The sequence below is a fragment of the Pseudophryne corroboree genome, chromosome 7, assembly GCF_028390025.1.
Source record: "Pseudophryne corroboree isolate aPseCor3 chromosome 7, aPseCor3.hap2, whole genome shotgun sequence".
In the NCBI taxonomy this organism is placed as follows: domain Eukaryota; kingdom Metazoa; phylum Chordata; class Amphibia; order Anura; family Myobatrachidae; genus Pseudophryne; species Pseudophryne corroboree.
In genome coordinates, this window is record NC_086450.1 from 32,374,255 (window position 1) to 32,400,631 (window position 26,377).

The following is a 26,377-nucleotide window of genomic DNA, read 5'->3' on the forward strand; positions in this document are numbered from 1 at the left end:
AGCCGCTGGGCATTAGGGCCCAGCGGCTGCAGAGCTGTAACATAGACTGAGCAGAGCTCACCTCTTCTTCTATTATGTGTAATGGGCCCATTAGTGATGATGAAAAGGCCCCTAAATCACAGAAATCCTGCAGACTATTACATATTGGGGGTAATTCCAAGTTGATCGCAGCAGGAATTTTTTTAGCAGTTAGCAGTTGGGCAAAACCATGTGCACTGCAGGGGAGGCAGATATAACATGTGCAGAGTGAGTTAGATGTGGGTGTGTTATTTTGTTTCTGTGCAGGGTAAAAACTGGCTGCTTTATCTTTACACTGCAAATTAGATTGCAGATTGAACTCACCACACCCAAATCTATCTCTCTCTGCACATGTTATATCTGCCCCCCCCCCCCCCCCCCCCCCCCCCCCTGCAGTGCACATGGTTTTGCCCAACTGCTAAAAAATTTCATATTTCCTGCTGCGATCAACTTGGAATTACCCCCATTGGGCAGAGTGTGGTGTTCTGTTTGGGTAGTTGGGGAGAGGGGGGGTGTATATTATTTCCTCTTTACCGGGCACGCAGTTGTGACTTTACTAGATATAACCAAATCATAAACAAACTTAGGGTCACATAGTTTTTTTTCTCAGCAGAGTATAATAAGAGGAAATGTGGAAATGAACGTCATGTAATCTTTTAATGGCTTTGCAGCGCTTATATTATAGTTCCTCCTAACCTCTCGCAGATTAGCAGTGAAGGTTGAGGATCTTAAGTACACTTTCCCGGAGAAAGCCTTTGTGGTCTAATTGCATCGTATGGTTCTGTCTTCCAGATCTGCTTTAGACAAATTGCTTCTTTTGTTTGTTAACACATACTATAGAGAAATTTTATAACGGCTTCGAGAGCCATTACATTTTATTTCTCTACGGAGGACTGTTGTGTGCAGTGCTTTGCTATTTGAGATTTTTGACCCGCAGCAAGTGTGAGGCGTGCGTTTTAAGGATAGTAATAGATAGGCATTCTGTCATCTTAGCTCTTGAGATACGTCAGACCAAAATGTGTTTTGCCATCTTTTCCTTTCTCATATATGTAGATGTCATTTATGAATTTAATATTTGACGCGACCATTCTCTTCTCACAACGTGCCTAAGAACATGTATCGTTTCAATGCACTTAGGAAAACAACATTGACCTAGTCTCCCTGAAGCTAGGGGTCAGACTAGATAGACATTGGGGAAGATTGCTTCTATTGAGCAGTATAGTCTAACAGTACATTGGAGACCTGGGTATGGTATGAAAAGTTGACACTCAGAATGCCGACATGCACCTTACATCGACAAGCAATATGTAGACGTTCACAAATGTCAACATGGTTGAAATGTGGGCATGTTCATAATGTCAACATTTAACATGCCGACACCAGAATATCAACACACAGGGTTTTTTTTTTTGCATCTTTTAGCTTAAACTTGACCCTTAACCCTAAACCTAACTCTAACAATAACACAAATATCTACTGTCGACATTTGTGAATGTCAGCATTTTTCTTGTTGACCTTATGTACATGTCAACATTCTGACTGTTGACATTCTGGTGTTGACATTCTGTCCAGATCCTGAAGACCTAAGTAATCTAACATGCATCTTAGAGAACCTTATGTTGCATTATAGTTTGCTGGCACTTTGGGGGAAGGGTTACAGTATATAGCCTTACACCTTGGGGATAAACCTATGGGCCCGATTCAGACCTGATTGCTGCTGTGCGTATTTGCAGAGGTCTGTGATCAGACAGCCACCGCCCAGGGAGAGTGTAAACCCGCCCCGTGCAAGTGTGCGAATGCATGTGTACGCCGTGTGAAAATTCCGCCGGACAACTGCAAATCCATTCGCAACTCACTCACCATCGAATGATTTTTCCAGTCTGTGCGTAGCCCAGGACTTACTCCTACAGTGCGACACACACACAGGCTGATCGGATCCGGAGCTGACGTCACACACCCTCCCTGAAAACGCTTGGGAACCCCTGTGTTTTTCCTGACACTCCCTGAAAATGGCCAGTTACCACCCGCAAACGTCCGCTTCCTGTCAACACAATTTTTGCACTATCCTGTTGCTGTTTGGTGTTGCACACGCGCATTGCGGTGCATACGCATGCGCAGTCATAATCGTCTGTTGTGCAATTTCGCACAACAGTGATCAGATCTGAGGCCCTCATTCCGAGTTGTTCGCTCACAAGCTGCTTTTAGCAGCATTGCACACGCAAAGCCGCCGCCTACTGGGAGTGAATCTTAGCTTATCAAAATTGCGAACGAAAGATTAGCAAAATTGCGAATAGACACTTCTTAGCAGTTTCTGAGTAGCTCCTCACTTACTCGGCATCTGCGATCAGTTCAGTCAGTTTCGTTCCTGGTTTGACGTCACAAACACACCCAGCGTTCGGCCAGACACTCCTCCGTTTCTCCAGCCACTCCCACGTTTTTCCCAGAAACGGTAGCGTTTTTTCGCACACACCCATAAAACGGCCTGTTTCCGCCCAGAAACACCCACTTCCTGTCAATCACATTACGATCACCAGAACGAAGAAAAAACCTCGTAATGCCGTGAGTAAAATTCCTAACTGCATAGCAAATTTACTTGGCGCAGTCGCACTGCGGACATTGCGCATGCGCATTAGCGACTAATTGCTCCGTTGCGACAAAAAAATAACGAGCGAACAACTCGGAATGACCCCCGGAATTGGGCCCTATATCGTAGAAGTCTAGAAAACACCATGGAGAATGGAACTTTTAGTAGCAGTAACAAGTCATCTGTCCAACACAACAGACAACACCATAGCCATATTCTTTCAGCACCCTGGAGAGCAGCTTCTACAGCTGTCTGTATGTCAGGGATGAGAACATGTAAAATACAATTCACAGAGTAGCTCCACTGTAATGTATCCGCACAGCGGTTGTGCCAGATTTTCTGCCCCCTATGCAAAGCCTCAGCCACTGCCCCCTCCCCCACTACCCACTTCCCCGGCCCTACACACATCACTTTTGCAAAATGCAAATAATAACGCTGTGTTTTGCTTTGGATGCTATTTTGAATTTCAGGGTCAAACCCGCTGAGAAGTGGATGCTTAGTAAATTTGCTTCCCTCCTGCCTTGTCTAGTGGGGTCAGAGCTTCTTCTATGAATGGATGGCCAATTATGAGATCTGCGCCCACCAGCAACATGATGTACAGTAAGGATTTCTCTCTCAGAGACATCCTGAATGTTTGGGCTAGGCAGCCTTAGCAGCACCCTGTTGCCCCCACATATCACAGCACCTTAGGCAGCTGCCTAAAGAAGCACCGGTCCTGCAAAACCGAAGTCACCTCTGCTAACAAACCTCTGCTGGGTTATTTGTTTTACTGTCATTAACATTAGGTAGATCAGATAATTCTATCTAAATATTTATGTCCTAGGAGACCAAAGGATTACAGCAATGAGGTACAGTTGGAGTGGGATCAGGCACAGCGCGCTTTTCTGGAGGTGATGGAAATAGTCCTATGTATTTTATTTGTCTGAAAGTGCTGATTGTGATCAGGGTAGAGGAGGGTCTGTTGTCATATGATCCTGCATGGCCGGCTGCACCTTGTCTCCAGTCTCGTTACAGTTATACGTACATTGGGAAATTCTTCTTTTAATGTTTAAAAACAGTGAGGTGTCAACAAACACTGACCTCTAATGACCTCACAAATTAATTACTGACCTTCCTGTCCTGTCCTGTCACAGCATTTCCTCTCAGCCCTTGTACAATAATTCTGTGTTCTGTGCACTGTGCTGTGGTCTGGACACTCTGCTGTGGTCTGTGCACTGTGCTGTGTTCTGTGCACTGTGCTGTGTTCTGTGCACTGTGCTGTGGTCTGTGCACTGTGCACTGTGCTGTGGTCTGTGCACTGTGCTGTGGTCTGTGCACTGTGTTGTGATCTGTGCACTGTGCTGTGGTCTGTGCACTGTGCTGTGGTCTGTGCACTGTGTTGTGATCTGTGCTGTGCTGTGGTCTGTGCACTGTGCTGTATTCTGTGCACTGTGCTGTGGTCTGTGCACTGTGCTGTGGTCTGTGCACTGTGCTGTGGTCTGTGCTGTGCTGTGGTCTGTGCACTGTGCTGTGTTCTGTGCACTGTGCTGTGGTCTGTGCACTGTGTTGTGGTCTGTGCACTGTGCTGTGGTCTGTGCACTGTGTTGTGGTCTGTGCTGTGCTGTGGTCTGTGCACTGTGCTGTGTTCTGTGCACTGTGCTGTGTTCTGTGCACTGTGCTGTGGTCTGTGCACTGTGCTGTGGTCTGTGCACTGTGTTGTGATCTGTGCTGTGGTCTGTGCACTGTGCTGTATTCTGTGCACTGTGTTGTGGTCTGTGCTGTGTGCTGTGCACTGTGCTGTATTCTGTGCACTGTGTTGTGGTCTGTGCTGTGTGCTGTGCACTGTGCTGTATTCTGTGCACTGTGCTGTGGTCTGTGCACTGTGCTGTGGTCTGTGCACTGTGTTGTGATCTGTGCTGTGCTGTTCTCTGTGCACTGTGCTGTGTTCTGTGCACTGTGTTGTGGTCTGTGCTGTGTGCTGTGCACTGTGCTGTGTTCTGTGCACAGTGTTGTGGTCTGTGCACCGTGCTGTGCTGTGGTCTGTGTACTGTGCTGTGGTCTGTGCACTGTGTTGTGGTCTGTGCACTGTGCTGTGGTTTGTGCTGTGCCGTGGTCTGTGCACTGTGCTGTGGTCTGTGTTGTGGTCTGTGCACTGTGCTGTGGTCTGTGCACTGTGCTGTGGTCTGTGCTGTGGTCTGTGCACTGTGCTGTGTTCTGTGCACTGTGATGTGGTCTGTGTTGGGCTATGTGCACTGTGCTGTGGTCTGTGCTGTGCACTGTGCTGTGCTGTGGTCTGTGCACTGTGCTGTGTTCTGTGCACTGTGTTGTGGTCTCTGCTGTGCTGTGGTCTGTGCACTGTGCTGTGGTCTGTGCTGTGCTGTGGTCTGTGCTGTGTTCTGTGCACTGTGTTGTGGTCTCTGCTGTGCTGTGGTCTGTGCACTGTGCTGTGTACTCTGCCGTGGTCTGTGCACCGTGTTGTGCTGTGATCGTTGCTGTGGTTTGTGCACTGTGCTGTGGTCTGTGTGGTGCTGTGGTCTGTGCACTGTGCTGTGGTCTGTGTTGTGCTGTGCTGTGGTCTGGGCACTGTGTTGTGGTCTGTGCTATGCTGTGGTCTGTGTTGTGCTGTGTGCTGTGCTGTGGTCTGTGTTGTGCTGTGTGCTATGCTGTGGTCTGTGTTGTGCTGTGTGCTGTGGTCTGGGCACTGTGTTGTGGTCTGTGCTATGCTGTGGTCTGTGCACTGTGCTGTGGTCTGTGTTGTGGTCTGTGCACTGTACTGTGGTCTGTGTTTTGGTCTGTGCTGTGCTGTGTGCACTGTGCTGTGGTCTGTGTTTTGGTCTGTGCACTGTGCTGTGGTCTGTGCTGTGCTGTGTGCACTGTGCTGTGGTCTGTGTTGTGCTATGTGCACTGTGCTGTGGTCTGTGCACTGTGCTGTGGTCTGTGCAGTGCCGTGGTCTGTACACTGTGTTGTGGTCTGTGCTGTGCCGTGGTCTGTGCACTGTGCTGTGGTCTGTGTTGTGCTATGTGCACTGTGTTGTGGTCTGTACTGTGCTGTGGTCTGTGCACTGTGCTGTGGTCTGTGCTGTGTTCTGTGAACTGTGCTGTGGTCTGGTCTGTAGTCTGTGCACTGTGCTGTGGTCTGTGCACTGTGCTGTGGTCTGTGCACTGTGCTGTGGTCTGTGCACTGTGCTGTGCACTGTGCTGTGTTCTGTGAACTGTGCTGTGGTCTGGTCTGTAGTCTGTGCACCGTGCTGTGGTCTGTGCACTGTGCTGTGGTCTGTGCACTGTGCTGTGGTCTGTGCACTGTGCTGTGGTCTGTGCACTGTGCTGTGGTCTGGTCTGTAGTCTGTGCACTGTGCTGTGGTCTGGTCTGTAGTCTGTGCACTGTGCTGTAGTCTGTGCACTGTGCTGTGGTCTGGTCTGTAGTCTGTGCACTGTGCTGTAGTCTGTGCACTGTGCTGTGGTCTGGTCTGTGGTCTGTGCACTGTGCTGTGGTCTGGTCTGTAGTCTGTGCACTGTGCTGTAGTCTGGTCTGTAGTCTGTGCACTGTGCTGTGGTCTGTAGTCTGTGCACTGTGCTGTGGTCTGTGCACTGTGCTGTGGTCTGGTCTGTAGTCTGTGCACTGTGCTGTGGTCTGGTCTGTAGTCTGGGCACTGTGCTGTGGTCTGTGGTGTAGTCTGGGCACTGTGCTGTGGTCTGTGTACTGTGCTGTGCTATGTGCACTGTGCTGTGGTCTGTGTACTGTGCTGTGGTCTGTGTACTGTGCTGTGGTCTGTGTACTGTGCTGTGGTCTGGTCTGTAGTCTGTGCACTGTGCTGTGGTCTGTGCTGTGGTCTGTGGTGTAGTCTGGGCACTGTGCTGTGGTCTGTGGTGTAGTCTGCACTGTGCTATGGTCTGTGGTGTAGTCTGTGCACTGTGCTATGGTCTGTGGTGTAGTCTGCACTGTGCTATGGTCTGTGGTGTAGTCTGTGCACTGTGCTATGGTCTGTGGTGTAGTCTGGGCACTGTGCTGTGGTCTGTGGTGTAGTCTGCACTGTGCTATGGTCTGTGGTGTAGTCTGTGCACTGTGCTATGGTCTGTGGTGTAGTCTGTGCACTGTGCTATGGTCTGTGCACTGTGCTGTGCTGTGGTCTGTGCACTGTGCTGTGGTCTGCGCTGTGTTGTGGTCTCTGCACCCCAATTTTTCAGCATCCCACATGGAAACTATGGAGAAGGGGGGCTGTAGCAGGTTCTCCATTATGGCCTAAGAGGGGTGCAGCTCTCTGGCTTGTACCCTGTGTTTCACATCCCACATATACTGTAGAAGGTCATGTGCTATTATTATATACAGTATATTTATTACATACAGTAGTTACGAGGATACTCCACCAATATGCAGAAATTGAGATATATTCTTTGAATTTCCATTTGATCTCAGACAACTGGCGAGATGTTAATGTCTTGTATCACAATAATCCCATCCCCCTGGTCGGCGGTTTCGTTGTCTGGTGATAGACTCGGCACAGGCTACCTCCGCTGGGACACGGCTGAGCTTCCTTTGCTACAACTGCCTATTACACACGGAAAGGAAGAAATTGTATTTCGTTAGTGTATAAAACAAGTCCATTTCCACCTGACATCTTATTAGGGTTTAGAACAGTTCAGAAACATGAGAGAGGTGGATTAGCCTCCTGTTACCTGCGGGCAATATACAGTATGGTGGTGAATGTACACGTTCTGTCCTAGCATTGGCTGCGGTGTCAGTAAGGGTCTTCTGATAATCTGCAGCACCCAGCGCGCTCACTGATCTGCGTAGTGTGTACACATGGGGCCCTCGCGTCCCCTGTGCTGATCCTGTAAATGTTCTACTCCAGGTGGAAGAGAATGTAATAGAAAGAGTCATTCAATACCTTCACCTTTTCTCCTCCTGCTGGACTGCTCAGTGGAACCTCCTTTATTGTCAGCGTTATGACAGGAGACATGATGTTTGTCTTTGTTCCATGTGTTTCACCCATATCTATATGAATGTTTTGTTACACTGGGAGAAGTGCTCCAATGAATGATCGTTCCCAGCCCACCATCAGGTCCATCCCCATGTAGACTACATAACCCGCAAACTGCCCTTAATGCAGCTCTCCCACGTCCCTCTCCCCACCGCCTGCGCCCCCCACTTTCCTCCGCTTACCCCAGGGGCAATGACGCGATTCACGCTAAATTGCATAATCATAGCCTCGCCCCCTGCTTTACAGTGCCAGTAATGTGGGCATTGTAAAGAGGTGGGTGGGATTACGATGACGCGATCATGTCTCCACGCCCCTGGACAGCGCCCACTCCTGTGTGACCTGGCTGCTCCTTCCCCGATGGAGCAGACAATAAGTGGTATGTATTTACCACAGAACTGTCTGATACTGCCTGATACTAATTTACTGTCACTCACAGGACACATGTAATACAGACAGTCCCGGTGTCCCCTCACTCTCAGGACACATGTAATACAGACAGTACCGGTGTCCCCTCACTCTCAGGATACATGTAATACAGTCAGTCCCGGTGTCCCCTCACTCTCAGGACACATGTAATACAGACAGTCCCGGTGTCCCCTCACTCTCAGGACACATGTAATACAGACAGTCCCGGTGTCCCCTCACTCTCAAGACACATGTAATACAGACAGTCCCGGTGTCCCCTCACTCTCAGGACACATGTAATACAGACAGTCCCTGTGTCCCCTCACTCTCAGGACACATGTAATACAGACAGTCCCGGTGTCCCCTCACTCTCAGGACACATGTGTAATACAGACAGTCCCGGTGTCCCCTCACTCTCAGGACACATGTAATACAGACAGTCCCGGTGTCCCCTCACTCTCAGGACACATGTAATACAGACAGTCCCGGTGTCCCCTCACTCTCAGGACACATGTAATACAGACAGTCCCTGTGTCCCCTCACTCTCAGGACACATGTAATACAGACAGTCCCTGTGTCCCCTCACTCTCAGGACACATGTGTAATACAGACAGTCCCGGTGTCCCGTCACTCTCAGGACACATGTAATACAGACAGTCCCGGTGTCCCCTCACTCTCAGGACACATGTAATACAGACAGTCCCGGTGTCCCCTCACTCTCAGGACACATGTAATACAGACAGTCCCGGTGTCCCCTCACTCTCAGGACACATGTAATACAGACAGTCCCGGTGTCCCCTCACTCTCAGGACACATATAATACAGACAGTCCCAGTGTCTCCTCACTCTCAGGACACATGTAATACAGACAGTCCCAGTGTCCCCTCACTCTCAGGACACATGTAATACAGACAGTCCCGGTGTCACCTCACTCTCAGGACACATGTAATACAGACAGTCCCGGTGTCCCCATACTCTCAGGACACATGTAATACAGACAGTCCCTGTGTCCCCTCACTCTCAGGATACAGGTAATACAGACAGTCCCGGTGTCCCCTCACTCTCAGGAGACATGTAATACAGACAGTCCCGGTGTCCCCTCACTCTCAGGATACATGTAATACAGACAGTCCCGGTGTCCCCTCACTCTCAGGAGACATGTAATACAAACAGTCCCGGTGTCTCCTCACTCTCAGGACACATGTAATACAGACAGTCCCGGTGTCCTCATACTCTCAGGACACATGTAATACAGACAGTCCCTGTGTCCCCTCACTCTCAGGATACAGGTAATACAGACAGTCCCGGTGTTCCCTCACTCTCAGGACACATGTAATAAAGACAGTCCCGGTGTCCCCATACTCTCAGGACACATGTAATACAGACAGTCCCTGTGTCCCCTCACTCTCAGGATACAGGTAATATAGACAATCCTGGGATTTCTGAGACCTTGCTGTAACACAGGAGACAACGGGGTCATTCCGAGTTGTTCGCTCGTTGCCGATTTTCGCAACGGAGCGATTAAGGCGAAAATGCGCATGGTACACAGTGCGCATGCGCTAAGTATTTTAGCTCAAAACTTAGTAGATTTACTCACGTCCGAACGAAGAATTTCCATCGTTGGAGTGATCGGAGTGTGATTGACAGGAAGTGGGTGTTTCTGGGCGGAAACTGACCGCTTTCTGGGAGTGTGCGGAAAAACGCAGGCGTGCCAGGATAAAACGCGGGAGTGTCTGGAGAAACGGGGGAGTGGCTGGCCGAACGCAGGGCGTGTTTGTGACGTCAAACCAGGAACAAAACGAGCTGAGCTGATCGCAGTGTAGGAGTAAGTCCGGAGCAACTCAGAAACTGCCAAGAATTTTCTATTCGCAATTCTGCTAATCTTTCGTTTGCAATTCTGCTAAGCTAAGATACACTCCCAGTAGGCGGCGGCTTAGCGTGTGTAATGCTGCTAAAATCTGCTAGCGAGCGAACAACTCGGAATGAGGGCCAACATGTGATGTGAACTGCCCGGCCTATCAGATCAGAGATAAACAATTCCATAAGTGTTTATTAAGAAGACTACATTGACTTATTAAGTATGTGGCACTAATTATTTATAAGTGAGCAGCGCTTATTTCATGATGGGGCCCCACTTACAGTGCTCACTTGTGGCACTACAACTGTCAGCATGCTCTACTTCCATGTTCTCCATAGGTGCGTAGTATAAATAGTGCCCCCGCCCCATCATTACATTCCTCCCTCACTACAGCCTCTGGATTTCCTCGTTAGGAACTATTTATTGAATGATTAATGGTCCGGTATAAATAAGGCATGACAGGCAGTTTATTGCTGAGAGAAAACCTGAGCCTAATTATTATGGTTTCTGTCTGTCTGACTGGGATGTGGGTGTGGGATATTACTGAGGTAGATATGACTGATTATGAGATCAATCCCCATGGAGCTATGATCAGTATAAATAGACTTTGTGAACATGCTAAAAAAAATGCTTAATTGATTATCCATTATATAGATATAAATGCTTACAAATATATACAATTTTTATATTGAATGTGGGCTGTTATAGATGTGCGTTTCCACTCAGCACGGGGGAATAATATATAAATAGTCTGGCCCACGCAGTGGATTGTTAAACCCACTACCGGCTGACACCTTTTCCCAGCAATGTGACCCAGCATAACTCTGTAATAATGAATAAAGACAATCAGACGTTGGTTATGGCAAATTAAAAGTTGTTTTATGAAAAAAAAGTTTTATGTGCTGAATTTTGGAATTCAAATAAAATATAATAAACTAGGTGCTTCATCGCGCCCTACGGGCGCTCTTCACACCGTCGGAAGGGGCTACGCCCCTTTAACCCCTGCACGCCTTTCTGGGGTTCAATATATGGAGTATTCCCTGCATTCCTAGTTTTGTTAGTGTTTGAATATTGCACAATGAAAGGCCTTCCGATGGTGAAGGGGGCGTAGTCCCTTGCAACAGGAAGGGGTTTGGGGAGTGGGGACCGCGGATGGGGGAGGGGGTATGAAGGCGCTGTGGGTGGGGTAGGAGCAGGGGTGTCGCAGGTGGGGGATGGCAGCTGCAGGGCTGTTGCGGATGGAGGAGGGGTTCCGAAGGCGCTGCAGATGGGGAAGGGGTGGGTGCGGGTGTGCAGTGGATGGGGGAGGTGTCCAGGGGGCGCGGTGGGTGGGGGAGGGGTGGATGCGGGGGTAACGTGGGTGGGGAAGTGGCGGGTGCGGTGCTGTTGCGAATGGTGTAGGCGATGCGGATTGGGAAGGGCCTGCTGCGTTTGTGGGGTAGGGGATCCAAAGGTGCAGCGGGCGGGGGAGAGCCAGATGCGGGGTGTGGCGGATGGGGGAGGGGGTCCGGAGGTGATGTAGGTGGCGGAGGGGCGGGTGGCATAGGGGGTCTGGAGGCGCCGCGGGTGGGTACCGGGGGAGGGGGCCGGGGGGGCGTTGTGTGTGGGGGAGGGGCAGGTGGGGGAGGGGCAGATGCTGGGCTGGATGGGGGAGGGGTTCCAGAGGTAGTGCGGGTGGGAAAAGGTGTGGCGGGTGGGTAGGAGGTGTGGAGGCGTTGCGGGTGGGAGAGGGGGGGGTGCAGTGAATGGGGTTAGGGGTCCGGAGGAGGTAGGGTCCGTGTGTGTTGAGGTGTGGGGTCCGTAGGCGCTGTGGGTGGGGGTGCCACGGGTGGTGGAGGGACAGGTGTGTGGATTTGCGGTGGATGGGGGAGGGGATCTGAAGGTGCTGCAGGTGGTGGAGGGGTGTGTGCGCGGGTGGGATAGATTGGGGGTGCAGCGGATGGTGGAGGTGGTCCGGGAGTGTGGGAGAGGTGAGGTGCTGTGGGTGGGGGAGAGGCGGGTGAGGGGCTGTTGCGGATGAGGGAGGGGTTCCGGAGGCGCTGCAGGGTGGAAGGGTGCAGGTGTTGCGGGTGAGGTAGGGGGCCTGGAGGCGCTGCGGGTGGGGGTGCGGTGGATGGGGAGGGGCTGCAGGTGGTGGAGGAGCGGGTGGTGTAGGAGGTCCGGAGGTGCAGTGGGTGGTGGAGGGGTGGGTGCTGAGGGTGGGGTAGTGGGTCCGAAGGTGTTGCGGTTGCTGGAGAGGTGGGGGTGTAGGGGATGGGTCAGTGGGTGCAGCGGATGGGGGAGGGGTGAGTGCGGGGGTTCAGCGGATGGGGAGGGGGTCAGGGGATGCAGGAGGGGTGGGGGTGCTGTGGGTGGGGGAGGCGGGTGAGGGGCTGTTGCGGATGGGGGAGGGTTTCCGGAGGCGCTGCTGGTGGAGAAGGGTGCAGGTGTTGCCTGGAGGCGCTGCGGGTGGGGGAGGGAGGGAGGGTGGTGAGGGTGCGGTGGATCGGGAGGGGCTGTAGGTGGTGGAGGAGCAGGTGGTGTAGGGGGTCCGCAGGTGGAGTGGTTGGTGGTGGGGTGAGTGCTGCGGGTGGGGTAGTGGGACCGAAAGTGTTGCGGTTGCTGGAGGGGTGGTGGTGCAGGGGATGGGTCCGGGGGTGCAGCAGATGGGGGAGGGGCTGCTGCAGATGGGGGAGGGGTTTGGAAGACACTGCGGGTGGGGTAGGGGGTCCGAAGGCGCAGTGGGTGGGGGTGCCACGGGTGGTGGAGGGGCAGGTGCGGGGGTTTGCGGGGGATGGGGAGGGGTCCAGGGGCGCTGCAGGTGGTGGAGGGGCAGATATCAGTGCACATAGTCTCTGTGGTAGTTAGTGAGGGTTGGTGATGGTGTAAGAGGGGTGAAGGCCAGTACACAGACAGGCAGTTAGAGAGCAGGATGAGGGTGACAGGGCATAGTGACGGGGAGTACTTAGCAGATATAGGGGTGGGCTACAGGTGTGATGTCACAGTGTGTGTACCTTTGCTGTCATGTGTGAGGTATGTGAGGTATATGTGAGGTATGTGTGAGGTATGTGTGAGGTAAGGATGTGCGGGTCGTGGTGGCCACCAACGTCCAGGCTGCTGCTGTGAGATGGTGACTGCAGAGGGAGGGAACTCCGACCCAGCAGCAATGGGTCGTGGTCAGCATTCCTTCCTGGCCCCGTTCCGCCGCACACTGTCCGCCCCGTCTGACGGGCGTCATTCCTCCATCCTGCATGGCAGCGTCAGCTGCTGTAATCGCGGAGCATAGGTAAGCGTCCGGAGCCCTGTGGGCGGGCAGGCATGGTGTTTCCCTGGAGAGGTGCGGCGCGCGTCCTTAGGCTGCAGACGGAGGGAGCTCCGGCCCAGCAGCAATGTTGATTAGTGCGTGTCCCGTCCTGGCGCTGTCCCGCTGCACATGCTCCGCACCGCTTGCCGCTGAGCATGGCAGCCCTTGTGTGTATGCTGCAGATGCTGATCTAGCGGTGCCTGAGCTAGAGCCCTCTCCCTGGGGTGTGGGTGTCAGGCGGCAGGTATGGTGTGTAGGTGGGAGAGGAGCTGCGGGCGGCGACTCGCTGCCTGCAAGTACCCTCCATATCAGCGCTGTTCCCCTCCCTGCAGATAGTGTCAGTGGCCGTGGTGTACTTTTGCTACTGGTGGCCAGGGCCGGTGCTAGGGTGTTCGGCGCCCCCCTGCAAACTATGAATTTTGCGCCCTCCCATATTCCTTTGTTGTGCATCGGGAAAAGTGGTGTGGTCTCACAACTAAGGGGCATGGCCACACAATAGTACCCCCATTTAAAATTACGCCACAATGTAGCACAATCTTATTCATCTTATACGTAATGCCCCACCCGTAGTAGTAGCGTCCTTATACGTAATGCCCCACCCGTAGTAGTAGCGTCCATATACGTAATGCCCCCCCAATAGTAGTAGTGTCCTTATACATAATGCCCCCCCAGTAGTAGTAGCAGTTATATGTAATGCTCCCCAACAGTAATAGTAGCATCCTTATACGTTAAGCCCCACCCGTAGTAGTAGCGTCCTTATACGTAATTCCCCCCAGTAGTAGTAGCGTCCTTATACATAATGCCCCCCCAATAGTAGTAGTGTCCTTATACATAATGCCCCCCCAGTAGTAGTAGCAGTTATATGTAATGCCCCACAACAGTAATAGTAGCGTCCTTATACGTAATGCCCCCCCAGTAGTAGTAGCGTCCTTATACGTAATGCCCCCCCAGTAGTAGTAGCATCCTTATACATAATGCCCTACCCGTAGTAGTAGCGTCCTTATATGTAATGCCCCACCCGTAGTAGTAGCGTCCTTATACGTAATGCCCCACCCGTAGTAGTAGCGTCCTTATACGTAATGCCCCCCCAATAGTAGTAGTGTCCTTATACATAATGCCCCCCCAGTAGTAGTAGCATCCTTATACATAATGCCCTACCCGTAGTAGTAGCGTCCTTATACGTAATGCCCCACCCGTAGTAGTAGCGTCCTTATACGTAATGCCCCACCCGTAGTAGTAGCGTCCATATACGTAATGCCCCCCCAATAGTAGTAGTGTCCTTATACGTAATGCCCCCCTATAGTAGTAGCATCCTTATACGTAATGCCCCCCCTATAGTAGTAGCGTCCTTATACATAATGCCCTACCCGTAGTAGTAGCGTCCTTATACGTAATGCCCCACCCGTAGTAGTAGCGTCCTTATACGTAATGCCCCACCCGTAGAAGTAGCGTCCATATACGTAATGCCCCCCCAATAGTAGTAGTGTCCTTATACATAATGCCCCCCCAGTAGTAGTAGCATCCTTATACATAATGCCCTACCCGTAGTAGTAGCGTCCTTATACGTAATGCCCCACCCGTAGTAGTAGCGTCCTTATACGTAATGCCCCACCCGTAGTAGTAGCGTCCATATACGTAATGCCCCCCCAATAGTAGTAGTGTCCTTATACGTAATGCCCCCCTATAGTAGTAGCATCCTTATACGTAATGCCCCCCCTATAGTAGTAGCGTCCTTATACATAATGCCCTACCCGTAGTAGTAGCGTCCTTATACGTAATGCCCCACCCGTAGTAGTAGCGTCCTTATACGTAATGCCCCACCCGTAGTAGTAGCGTCCATATACGTAATGCCCCCCCAATAGTAGTAGTGTCCTTATACATAATGCCCCCCCAGTAGTAGTAGCATCCTTATACATAATGCCCTACCCGTAGTAGTAGCGTCCTTATACGTAATGCCCCACCCGTAGTAGTAGCGTCCTTATACGTAATGCCCCACCCGTAGTAGTAGCGTCCATATACGTAATGCCCCCCCAATAGTAGTAGTGTCCTTATACGTAATGCCCCCCTATAGTAGTAGCATCCTTATACGTAATGCCCCCCCTATAGTAGTAGCGTCCTTATACATAATGCCCTACCCGTAGTAGTAGCGTCCTTATACGTAATGCCCCACCCGTAGTAGTAGCGTCCTTATACGTAATGCCCCACCCGTAGTAGTAGCGTCCATATACGTAATGCCCCCCCAATAGTAGTAGTGTCCTTATACATAATGCCCCCCCAGTAGTAGTAGCAGTTATATGTAATGCTCCACAACAGTAATAGTAGCATCCTTATACGTTAAGCCCCACCCGTAGTAGTAGCATCCTTATACGTAATGCCCCCCAGTAGTAGTAGCGTCCTTATACATAATGCCCCCCCAATAGTAGTAGCAGTTATATGTAATGCCCCACAACAGTAATAGTAGCATCCTTATACGTAATGCCCCCCCAGTAGTAGTAGCGTCCTTATACGTAATGCCCCCCCAGTAGTAGTAGCATCCTTATACGTAATGCCCTACCAGTAGTAGTAGCGTCCTTATACATAATGCCCTACCCGTAGTAGTAGCGTCCTTATACGTAATGCCCCACCCGTAGTAGTAGCGTCCTTATACATAATGCCCCCCAGTAGTAGTAGCGTCCTTATACATAATGCCCCCCCAATAGTAGTAGTGTCCTTATACATAATGCCCCCCCAGTAGTAGTAGCAGTTATATGTAATGCCCCACAACAGTAATAGTAGCATCCTTATACGTAATGCCCCACCCGTAGTAGTAGCGTCCTTATACGTAATGCCCCCCAGTAGTAGTAGCAGTTATATGTAATGCCCCCCAACAGTAATAGTAGCGTCCTTATACGTAATGCCACCCCTGTAGTAGTAGCATCCTTATACGTAATGCCCCCCAGTAGTAGTAGCAGTTATATGTAATGCCCCCCAACAGTAATAGTAGCGTCCTTATACGTAATGCCACCCCTGTAGTAGTAGCATCCTTATACATAATGTGCCCCCAGTAGTAGTACCGTCCTTATACATAATGCCCCCCCAGTAGTAGTAGCATCCTAACATGTAATGCCCTCCCAGTAGTAGCGTCCTTATATGTAATGCCCCCCAGTATTAGTAGCCTCCTTATACGTAATGCCCCCCTATAGTAGTAGCGTCCTTATACGTAATGCCCCCCTATAGTAGTAGCGTCCTTATACGTAATGCCCCCCCCCTATAGTAGTAGCGTCCTTATACGTAATGCCCCCCCTATATTAGTAGCGTCCTTGCATGTAATGGCCCCCCCAGCAGTGGCGTCCATAAAGTGCGCACACACAGACATACCTCACACACACAATTCACACATATATACAAACACACACACCCCACCATATATACACACACACACCCCACTATACACACACACACACACACACACACACACACACACACACACACACACACACACACACTATATACACACACGCACACACATTTCTCTCTCACCCTCCACTTACCAAGTCTGGCTGGCCGTCACTGCAATGCTGATTCCACCACTGCTCAGCTGTCTGGTCCCGTGTAGCTCCGCCCCTCTATTCCGTGTAGCTCCTCCCCTTCGTGACGCCGTAGCTCCGCCCCCTTTTCGGGACCCGCACTGCACAGCACACAGCCCGCTGTCACAGGTGATTGGGGGGGGGGGGGGGGAGGACAGGCACAGCAGCCGGCAGCTAGTGGCCATCCTCACCTCCTATACTGTAAGGTAGGGTCTTGCACCTGACTGCTGCTGGCACTGGGTATGGGGTAGCTCCCTGCAGCAGATGCAGTTGACTCCGCCCAGCTCTGTGACTCCGCCCAGCGTTACGGGCACAGAGTCACAGATTAAGGCAAATATATAGGAGATGACTTGTGGCGGACGAGCACAGGCAACAGGTGTAGGCCCAAGATGTGATTCAAGAGCCTATACCCAATAAATCGGTGAGGGGGAAGGGGGGGGGTTATATCACTCGCCGATGCGCAACATGGTCATCAATAGAGCGCCAGCTACTCCAGTACTAAGTAAAATTGAACCCCCCTTGCACGTGGTATTTGGGATTCCCATGCGGGTGAAGTCACCAAAATGTTTTCGTGTGCTTCCAGTTGGCAACCCGATTCGATGTTCAAATCGGCAAGTCAGGGAAATCCAACATGTATTTCTCGGATCCACCAAGCCAGCCGCCGGCAGAGCAGGTAATTGGGGTAAACGCTTGCGGATGTAGCACTTTGCACCTGGGCAAAACCATGTTGAACTGCAGGTGGGACAGATATAAAATGTGCTGAGAGATTTAGTTAGGATGGGCGTGTTTTAGCAGTGTAAAAATAAAGCTGTCCAGTATTTGCGGGCTACATGCAAAAGCAGCCGGTATCTACCCTGCATGCAAACAGAATAACTGCCCAATCTACTCCCTTGCATTGCAGCATGGTTTGTACACCGATTTCACCACGCCTTATGCTAATGAGTGGGTGTGGTTTACTTTGCGACTTTTGTGGAACACACGTTCTGTAATCTTAAATTGAATTTATATCCTAAGGTGTGTTTTACATAAAACATTTCCATGGCGCATTTTGTTTTAGATTCCTCCCCGTGTAGAGAACACCCCTCTTATTCTGGAACAGACGCTAAAAACTCTGTCCTGAATCTCGCTGACAACCTACTGGGATTTTTCTGTAAAACTGGAGGAATCTTAAACGCTCTCTGATTTGTCTTTGATGTAAGTGAAACATCCCTTTGGTACATACCTGTGTGTGAGGCCGTGTACAGGTGGTGCCCACATAGCAGCACTCTTCTTACTGTCTCCTTGTATAACTCCTGCCAGTGCCTCCACCTCAATCTTTACAGGCCGCACACCCGCAGGGGTAATGAACAGGGCTTCTGCCCACCGTAGATTGATTCAGGAAAACACAGAGGCAGGAGTTTTGCATGCACCTAAAAAGGAGGGATGACCTTATGGCAAGGGCCTGGCTCGTAGATACGCCATCCGTATGAGAGGAATGCCGTACCCTGTGTTCATCATGCTGGGGGTATGACCAGCACATCAGGTCCTGCTGAACATGCCCCCAGCCCCTCTCTCCACTGAATAAACACCGTGCATTGCGCAGAGCCGTAGGTGATAAGGAGCCTCATAACTCAGCAATCTCCCTGACTGCACCTTACTCCCATTATGCAGCTCTTATATACAGTACTTGGGGGAAAAATTATATCAGAGACTGGATACATCCAGACTGGATCATCAGGGCCATTCCCTGCATTGGTTATAAGGCACAATGGGAGTCATTCCGAGTTGATCGCTCGCTAGCAGTTTTTAGCAGCCGTGCAAATGCATAGTCGCCGCTCGCTGGGGAGTGTATTTTCGCTTTGCAGGAGTGCGACCGCCTGTGCAGCCGTGCACCTGCAAACACATTTTGTGCAAAACAAGACCAGCCCTGTAGTTACTTATCCTGTGCGATGATTGCTGCAACGAATGTCACTGTAATGACGTCAGATAACCACCCAGCAAACGCCCGGCCACGCCTGCGTTTTTCCAAACACTCCCAGAAAATGGTCAGTTGACACCCAGAAACTCCCACTTCCTGTCAATCTCCTTGCGTTCGGCTGTGCCATTGGAATCGTCGCTAGAACCAGTGCAAAACCACAAAGGACTTTGTACCCGTACGACGTGCGTGCGCATTGCGGTGCATACGCATGCGCAGATTAGCCTTTTTTTTCACTGATCACTATGCAGCGAACAACGGCAGCCAGCGATCAACTCGGAATGACCCCCAATGATCCCTATGGCTACATGCATTTTCAAATAAATTTTCTCATGGCCGCTTATATGAAACCATATGTGAGTAGAACACAATACATGTACCAACCTATAGTTGTACTATACCAATGTTTAGTTATCAACAAGAAGATCTTACTGAGCAACAACAACAGCAACATATGATAGATAGACAGACAGACAGACAGACAAGTATATATTTGTCTGTAAGACAATTTTAGGACACGCCCACAAATGGACCACTACACGTCCACTTATGCCACGCTTATGGGTGTTGTTTTCACAATCACATACATGCTAAACCAGCCAGTATTTACCCTGCACAGAAACAATATTAATGTATTTGCTCCCCTTTCATGGCAACATGGGCCCTCATTCCGAGTTGATCGGTCGCAAGGCGAATTTAGCAGAGTTACACACGCTAAGCCGCCGCCTACTGGGAGTGAATCTTAGCTTCTTAAAATTGCGACCGATGTATTCGCAATAATGCGATTACTAACTACTTAGCAGTTTCAGAGTAGCTCCAGACTTACTCTGCCTGTGCGATCAGTTCAGTGCTTGTCGTTCCTGGTTGACGTCACAAACACACCCAGCGTTCGCCCAGGCACTCCCACCGTTTCCCCGGCCACTCCTGCGTTTTTTCCGGAAACGGTAGCGTTTTCAGCCACACGCCCCTGAAACGCCGTGTTTCCGCCCAGTAACACCCATTTCCTGTCAATCACATTACGATCGCCGGAGCGAAGAAAAAGCCGTGAGTAAAAATACTTTCTTCATAGTAAAGTTACTTGGCGCAGTCGCAGTGCGAACATTGCGCATGCGTACTAAGCGGATTTTCACTGCGATGCGATGAAAAAGAACGAGCGAACAACTCGGAATGAGGGCCCTGGTCTGTTCCGGCCACAAAGTTACTTGCTTTTTTTGCTTTACTTACAAGCATGAATCAGGCCCATAATTACTTGGAATTAGAATCTGATAACAGTTAAAATCAAAATAGGATATCGGCAATAAATATGACATTGTCGCATAGACAAATGACAAAAAAGAAAAGAGAAAAAAACCACAGATCGATAAAAACGTGATATTTTTGCAATATTGGAATTATCGAATAACAGTGAACGGTACAAATACAAGATACTGTAGAAGTCTCTGCCATAGATCTGTACCTACTGGAATAGCCTGGATGATAGACTTGCAATGTAGGCTGCTAGCAATATTGCAATAATAGAAGGCAAAATAGAAAGGCAGTAGACCATGGAATACAAAAATTAAAGTAGTAGCACGGATAAATCGGAACACTCTCCACAGGATTATATACTGTACACAATGCACTCCTCAACTTCAGCACCGCAATACAACTTCTATGGACAAGATTACAGCAATACAGCACTGCACCTCCAATGCAACATACAGTACTCACCTACTCTCCAGGAATGGTCAGGAGGATCCTGAATCTCTAGTGATGCCTGGCCACTTCCCTGGTAGAGTTGGCAGGCTGGGCATCCGATTATACAATTTGCGCTGAATCACGTCATCATAGCACACCCCTCCCTCCATACAATGCAGTGCCATGCCGATAATCTCAGCATTATGTAGAGGGGACGGGCCACGATTATGCAATCGCTCCATCGCACCCCAACAAGCCTGCTGCACTCCGCTGGCCTCATTCCTCCCTGAGATTCTCTCAGGTGCAGAGTTTGGCCCTCTCTCTGTCCTGAGCAGTTGCCATCTTGGAGTAGCCCATAGAGACGGTGGCCATCTTCTCTCTGTCCTGAGCAGTTGCCATCTTGGAGTAGCCCATAGAGACTGTGGCCATCTTGGCTGAATCTTTGTATACTTAGTTCCTGCAGTCCCCTGTGTATCGGAGTCTAGATAAACCAGGGGGCTACATAACAATTTTATATTTTTAGGATTTATTCTAATAAAAATATTTACTGTTGTTCCTGCCTTTTTATGGTATACTACTTTCCAAAAAGTAAATTCTTTGACCTGCTTTCTCTGCCAAATATAATTTTTTATGGTCATTTTCTGGTCTCATCAGACTTTCTCTATTGCCAGAACTTTCCTGAATAAATAAAGAACATAACATAAGTGATTTACTGTGGCCTAACCTGAACCCACTTTGCAGGGATTAGTATAAATATCCCTTTTATATGAATTTCACGTCTCCCCATTTTTATCTCCACCCTACTTTGTGCTGTTGTCCTCATTCAGTAGACCAGTGGTTCCAGAGAATGGCCACTTCTCTGGTGACCAGCGACGGGATCTGCTGAATGACCTGGCTGGAGATGACGCCCCTCTATAATCAGACCCCGGTTCCTCGCTGTCTCCGGCAGTTTGCTACGCTCTGCAGAGGCCACATGAGACTGTTACTTACTCGCTGCAGATTTACCGCATCTTTCCCTTCCAGGATAAAATCACCTGTTTATTTTCTTATCCAAGGACAGAGACTTTTCAGTTTTACTGCAGGGCAGGAGAATGCTGTGACCCTTCCTAGACATATGATTCACACTGAACTCCAAAGTAATGTGTCTGGACAGCTGTGAGCTCCATCCTTTACTCCTATACTGACAGTTAGGGGGCGCTATTGCCAGAGCCTGCCTGCAGACTGCATTCTGTGCATGTGATGAGCAAGGGATAGAGGTATAGGGATTTGGCTTCGACCTAACTGGCCACGTCGTCTTAAGTGACATCAGCTGCGGTGTATTTCACCTCAATCACAATTCATTGCAGTCCCCAAATACCAAACATTCAGTCTGAAGGCTGCAGTATGTCTGGGAGTCGGGAGGCCATTGCGCCTGGGATATGCAGTGACTTTATAATTTCTCTAGGTCAGTGCAGTCTGCAGCCTGCAAAGCCTAATGCACAACGTAGGATGTAATAATGCCCATGTCAGCTTATTAGCAAAATTAAATGTACATATTAAAAAATCTTAAACTTCATTCCAAGATTTGTGAAGTGCATTCTTTAGCTGGGACGTGACTATTTAGAAGTGGCAAAATAACTTTCTGTAGCTGGTTAGGTAGCCCTATTCTTCATAACAGCTATTACCAGAGCCGGCCATAGATATAGGCAATTGCCTAGGGCATTTGATATGCCTAGGGGCATCGGCAGCTTCTGCGGCATGCCTATATTCTGTGTATAGCATTTCATATGCAGATACAGCCACAGTCTCACACAGTATATAGGCATGCTGCATATCAATTTAATCAGCAGAAGCTGTTTGTGCATCCTAGCCCCATTGCAATACAAATAAGATGCATTTTCATTAAAAAAAGGTGCCCAACATTAGCATTGAGACAAGATTTATGAGGACACATCTGTATCCAAGCAGAGGCAGAGGTCACAGTGTTAGTGGCAGTGTGAGTGTTGTGTGCATGTGAGTGGGTTGGTTGTGCAGTAGTGTTTGGAATATGTGTAAGGAACATTATGTGTATCATGTAAAAATGCATTAAAAATGTGCAACATATGTGTAAGGGGCACTATGTGTGTCATTATGTGTATAAGGGCATTAATAATGTGCGGCATATGTGTAAGGGGCACTATGTGTATCATTATGTGTATAAGGGCATTAATAATGTGCAACATATGTGTAAGGGGCACTATGTGTGTCATTATGTGTATAAGGGCATTAATAATGTGCGGCATATGTGTAACAGGGTACTACTGTATGTGTGTCATTATGTGTATAGGGGCACTATTAATGTGCAGCAAATGTGTAGGGGGCACTATGTGTGTCATTATGTGTATAAGGGCATTAATATTGTGCGGCATATGTGTAAGGGACATTATGTGTAAAAGGGCATTAATAAAGGTTGACATAATGTGTAAGGCGCATTATGTTTATAAGGACATTAATAATGTGTCTCATATGTGTAAGGGGCATTACTCTGTGGCATTATGTGTATAAGGTGCTCTACTATGTGGCGTTGCATATAGAAAGGGCACGACTGTGTGGTCTAATGTGAATAAAGAGCAATAGGGTGTGGTGTAATGTGAATAAGGAGCAATTCAGTGTGATGTAATGTGAATAAGGGGCTCTACTGTGAGGAGTAATGTTTATAAGGTAAAGTGATACTGCTGTGGGATGTAATATGAATTATGGACACTATCGCATGATCAAATGTGAATAAAGTTGCAGTACTGTGTGGCGTAATTGGAATTGGGGTTACTATTGTGTGGCCATGCCCCTTGCCAGCAAAAACACACCCCTTTTTGAGCTGAGCACCAAATGTGCGAACTGTTCCTATTTAAAATATAGGGGGTATAAACACCAAAATAAGGACTGCTATGGGTGAGGGGTGATGGTGCTGGGAAAGAAGTGCAAGGTCAGAGGTGGAACCAGCGGTGGTGCTAGGGGGCACCAGCCAAAATCTTGCCTAGGGCATCATATTGGTTAGGGCCGGCTCTGGCTATTACCACCTTAGCAGTAACGGGTCAGTGGATGAGTAGTGGGTCAGTGGATGAGCAGTGGGTCAGTGGATGAGTAATGGGTCAGTAGATGAATAGTGGGTCAGTGGATGAGTAATGGGTCAGTAGATGAGTAGAGTAGTGGGTCAGATGATGTGTAATGGGTCAGTAGATTAGTAGTGGGTCAGTGGATGAGAACTGGGTCAGTAGATTAGAAGTGGGTCGGTGGATGAGTAGAGTAGTGGGTCAGAGGATGTGTAATGGGTCAGTAGATTAGTAGTGGGTCAGTGGATGAGTAGTGGGTTAGTGGATGAGAAGTGGGTCAGTGGATGAGTAGTGGGTCAGAGGATGAGTAGTGGGTCAGTAGATGAGTAGTGGGTCAGTAGATGTGTAATTGGTCAGCAGATGTTTTATGGGTCAGTAGATGAGTAGTGGGTCAGTGGATGAGTAGTGGGTCAGCAGATGAGTAGTGCGTCAGTGGATGTGTAATGGGTCAGTGGATGTGTAATGGGTCAGCGGATGTGTAATGGGTCTGTAGATGAGTAGTGGGTCAGTGGATGAGTAATGGGTCAGTGGATGAGTAATGGGTCAGTGGATGAGTAATGGGCCAGCGGATAAGTAATGGATAAGCAGATGAGTAGTAGGTCAGTAGATGAGTAGTGGGTCAGTGGATGAGTAATGGGTCAGTAGATGCGTAATGGGTGAGTAATGGGTCAGTGGATGAGTACTTGGTCAGTTGATGAGTAATGGGTCAGTAGATGGGTATTGGATCAGTGGATGTGTACTCGGTCAGTAGATGGGTAATGGGTCAGAGGATGAGTAATGGGTCAGTAGATGAGTACTTGGTCAGTGGATGAGTACTTGGTCTGTAGATGAGTAATGGTTCACTGGATGAGTACTTGGTCAGTAGACGGGTAATGGATCAGTGGATGTGTACTCGGTCAGTAGATGGGTAATGGGTCAGAGGATGAGTAATGGGTCAGTAGATGAGTACTTGGTCTGTAGATGAGTAATGGGTCACTGGATGAGTACTTGGTCAGTAGATTAGTAATGGGTCACTGGATGAGTACTTGGTCAGTAGATGAGTAATGGGTAGGCGGAAGAGTAACGGGTAAGTAAATTTGTGATATGAATATATAGCACTAGGACTGGTTTACTCTGCAGTGGTGTATGGCAACAAAAAGACAGGGCCTCTTATAAGACATCATAATTACTGGTCCATATAAAAATCAAGTGCCTGACAGAGGTTCGTGGTCACTACATTTCATATTGTGTTTTTCCCTGTGGTTAGATGTGACACTTATATGGAAACCTCTGATTAGCGAATGAATCAGTGGTCTTTATTTTATAGCAGTAGCTCCCGCCACAGGGGATAGTTCTGCATAGACAATTAATATAATGGCCTGTCTATAGAGTCAGTGTAACAAGCTGGCGATAAAGGCAGAGAAACCCACAGACCCTATTGCGGAAGAGCAGGTGTTTATATTGGTCATTGAGCATCCAGATTCAAAAGCAACTTAATTGTAGAGCATATAATATGTACTTATAGCATCCTGTGATCACCATGGTAATGACAAATACTGTAATACCGATTGGAATAAAGTGTTTAATAAAGTAACTGAGTTTACAGAAGCATTGTTTACAGAATCCTGGCAGTAATGAGCTGATTCTCTCCGTCCTCAGACTGATGCTGTTCGTGCTACAGATGAAATTAACAAAAAATGCACAGATGGTATTTTTCTAAACTGATCATGGAAAATGTCATGTTAATTAGAAGAAACTATACTTTATATATCTAATGAATACCAGTTGCACGACTTATATTAGTACTATGAATCACACATTTAAAAAGCTATTTGCAATGCACGTTCCAATTCTGTTAAATGTATATGATAAGGTTGTTTATTTAAGAAGTCCAGGAAGGTTTGTGTGATGTTTTTTTGCGTATTTATTCCTATAGCTTTTGTGACTTGTTAGACGATCATGTGACGGAATCATAGCGATTATCGACTGATCTGCGGCCAACTCTGCGTCACTGTATGTAACAGCTGGGTTGGGCGTCTCAATACAAATCCCAGTGGCTGCGGCATATTTCTACACAGTATCTGCGTCACTGGCGCACAGCTCTGAAACAGGTCCTATGTACTGATATGTGCTGGGTGCCAGTTCTTTCAGGGCAATTCAATTTTTTTTTTTTTTTGGTGGCTGCTCTACTTAGGGGAGATTCGACAGAGCAATTCAATTGTTATTCTTCCGTGATTAGTCGCGAGTGCCCACATTTTAATTCGCAGCCTCCTGAAGTGGCCCAAACAGCACTTTTGACATTGCGCCCATTGGTTTAGATGGGTTTAGCTATATTATGTGATAAACTCGACCTGTTTCTCCCTTCACTTTAAACTGAAGATCTGGTGCTAAAAAAGCAATTGAATTGGCCCCTTGTAGTCTGGGTTATAGGTATACTAGTGATTTCCTTTACCTGAAAAACACGGGCTCTCAGAACAATTAGCAGTTTGGCGTACCATTGCCCCATTGTCTGAGCCCTTCTTTCCATCTTCATAACAGAAACCAAATAATAGACCAGACCCCTCACGTGGTTATAATATTGTTATTTATATCTGGTTAATAATGTGGTCTCTAACATTACAAGCATAAATATGAGTAATGATGAGAGAGATAGTTCCCCGACAGTTCATATTAAAGGCATATACATAGTATACAGATGGTATCCAGTCTTTAGGTCAAGAATAAAAAGGTTGACAGTCAATAGGTCAACCACTATTGGTCGACATGGTCAACAGGTCACCATAACAGTGGCCAACACAGCATATGGTCGACATGAGTTTTTTACGATTTTTTTTTTTCTTTCATACTTTACCATCCACGTGGACTACAGTTGGGGACAGTAACCTGTGCCGAACCTAGCGGTAGAGGAGCGAGGCCCCTAATTGGTGGTCCATGTGCTAAAAGTTAAAGTGACGTGTTGACTATTTTCACGTCAACCTTTTGCTTGTGTCGACCCTTTTCTCATGTAGACCTTTTTACTGTTGACCT

At 48.7% G+C, this 26,377-nt stretch overlaps 1 protein-coding gene across 3 annotated transcripts in view; it reads left to right on the top strand.

Annotated features, from left to right (window-relative positions):
• DPP10 (dipeptidyl peptidase like 10) overlaps positions 1-26,377 on the top strand; it is a 473,198-nt gene that overhangs the window by 209,978 nt on the left and 236,843 nt on the right. Inside the window, exon 1 of one of the 3 annotated variants that reach the window (XM_063932901.1) lies at positions 17,123-17,345. The exons of the other annotated variants lie outside the window; for them this stretch is intronic. Within the exon in view, the coding sequence (XP_063788971.1) occupies positions 17,129-17,345 (217 nt within the window). The 5' untranslated portion in view covers positions 17,123-17,128. Of the gene's footprint in view, positions 1-17,122; positions 17,346-26,377 lie in introns of those variants that run through there. 3 annotated transcript variants of the gene reach the window in all.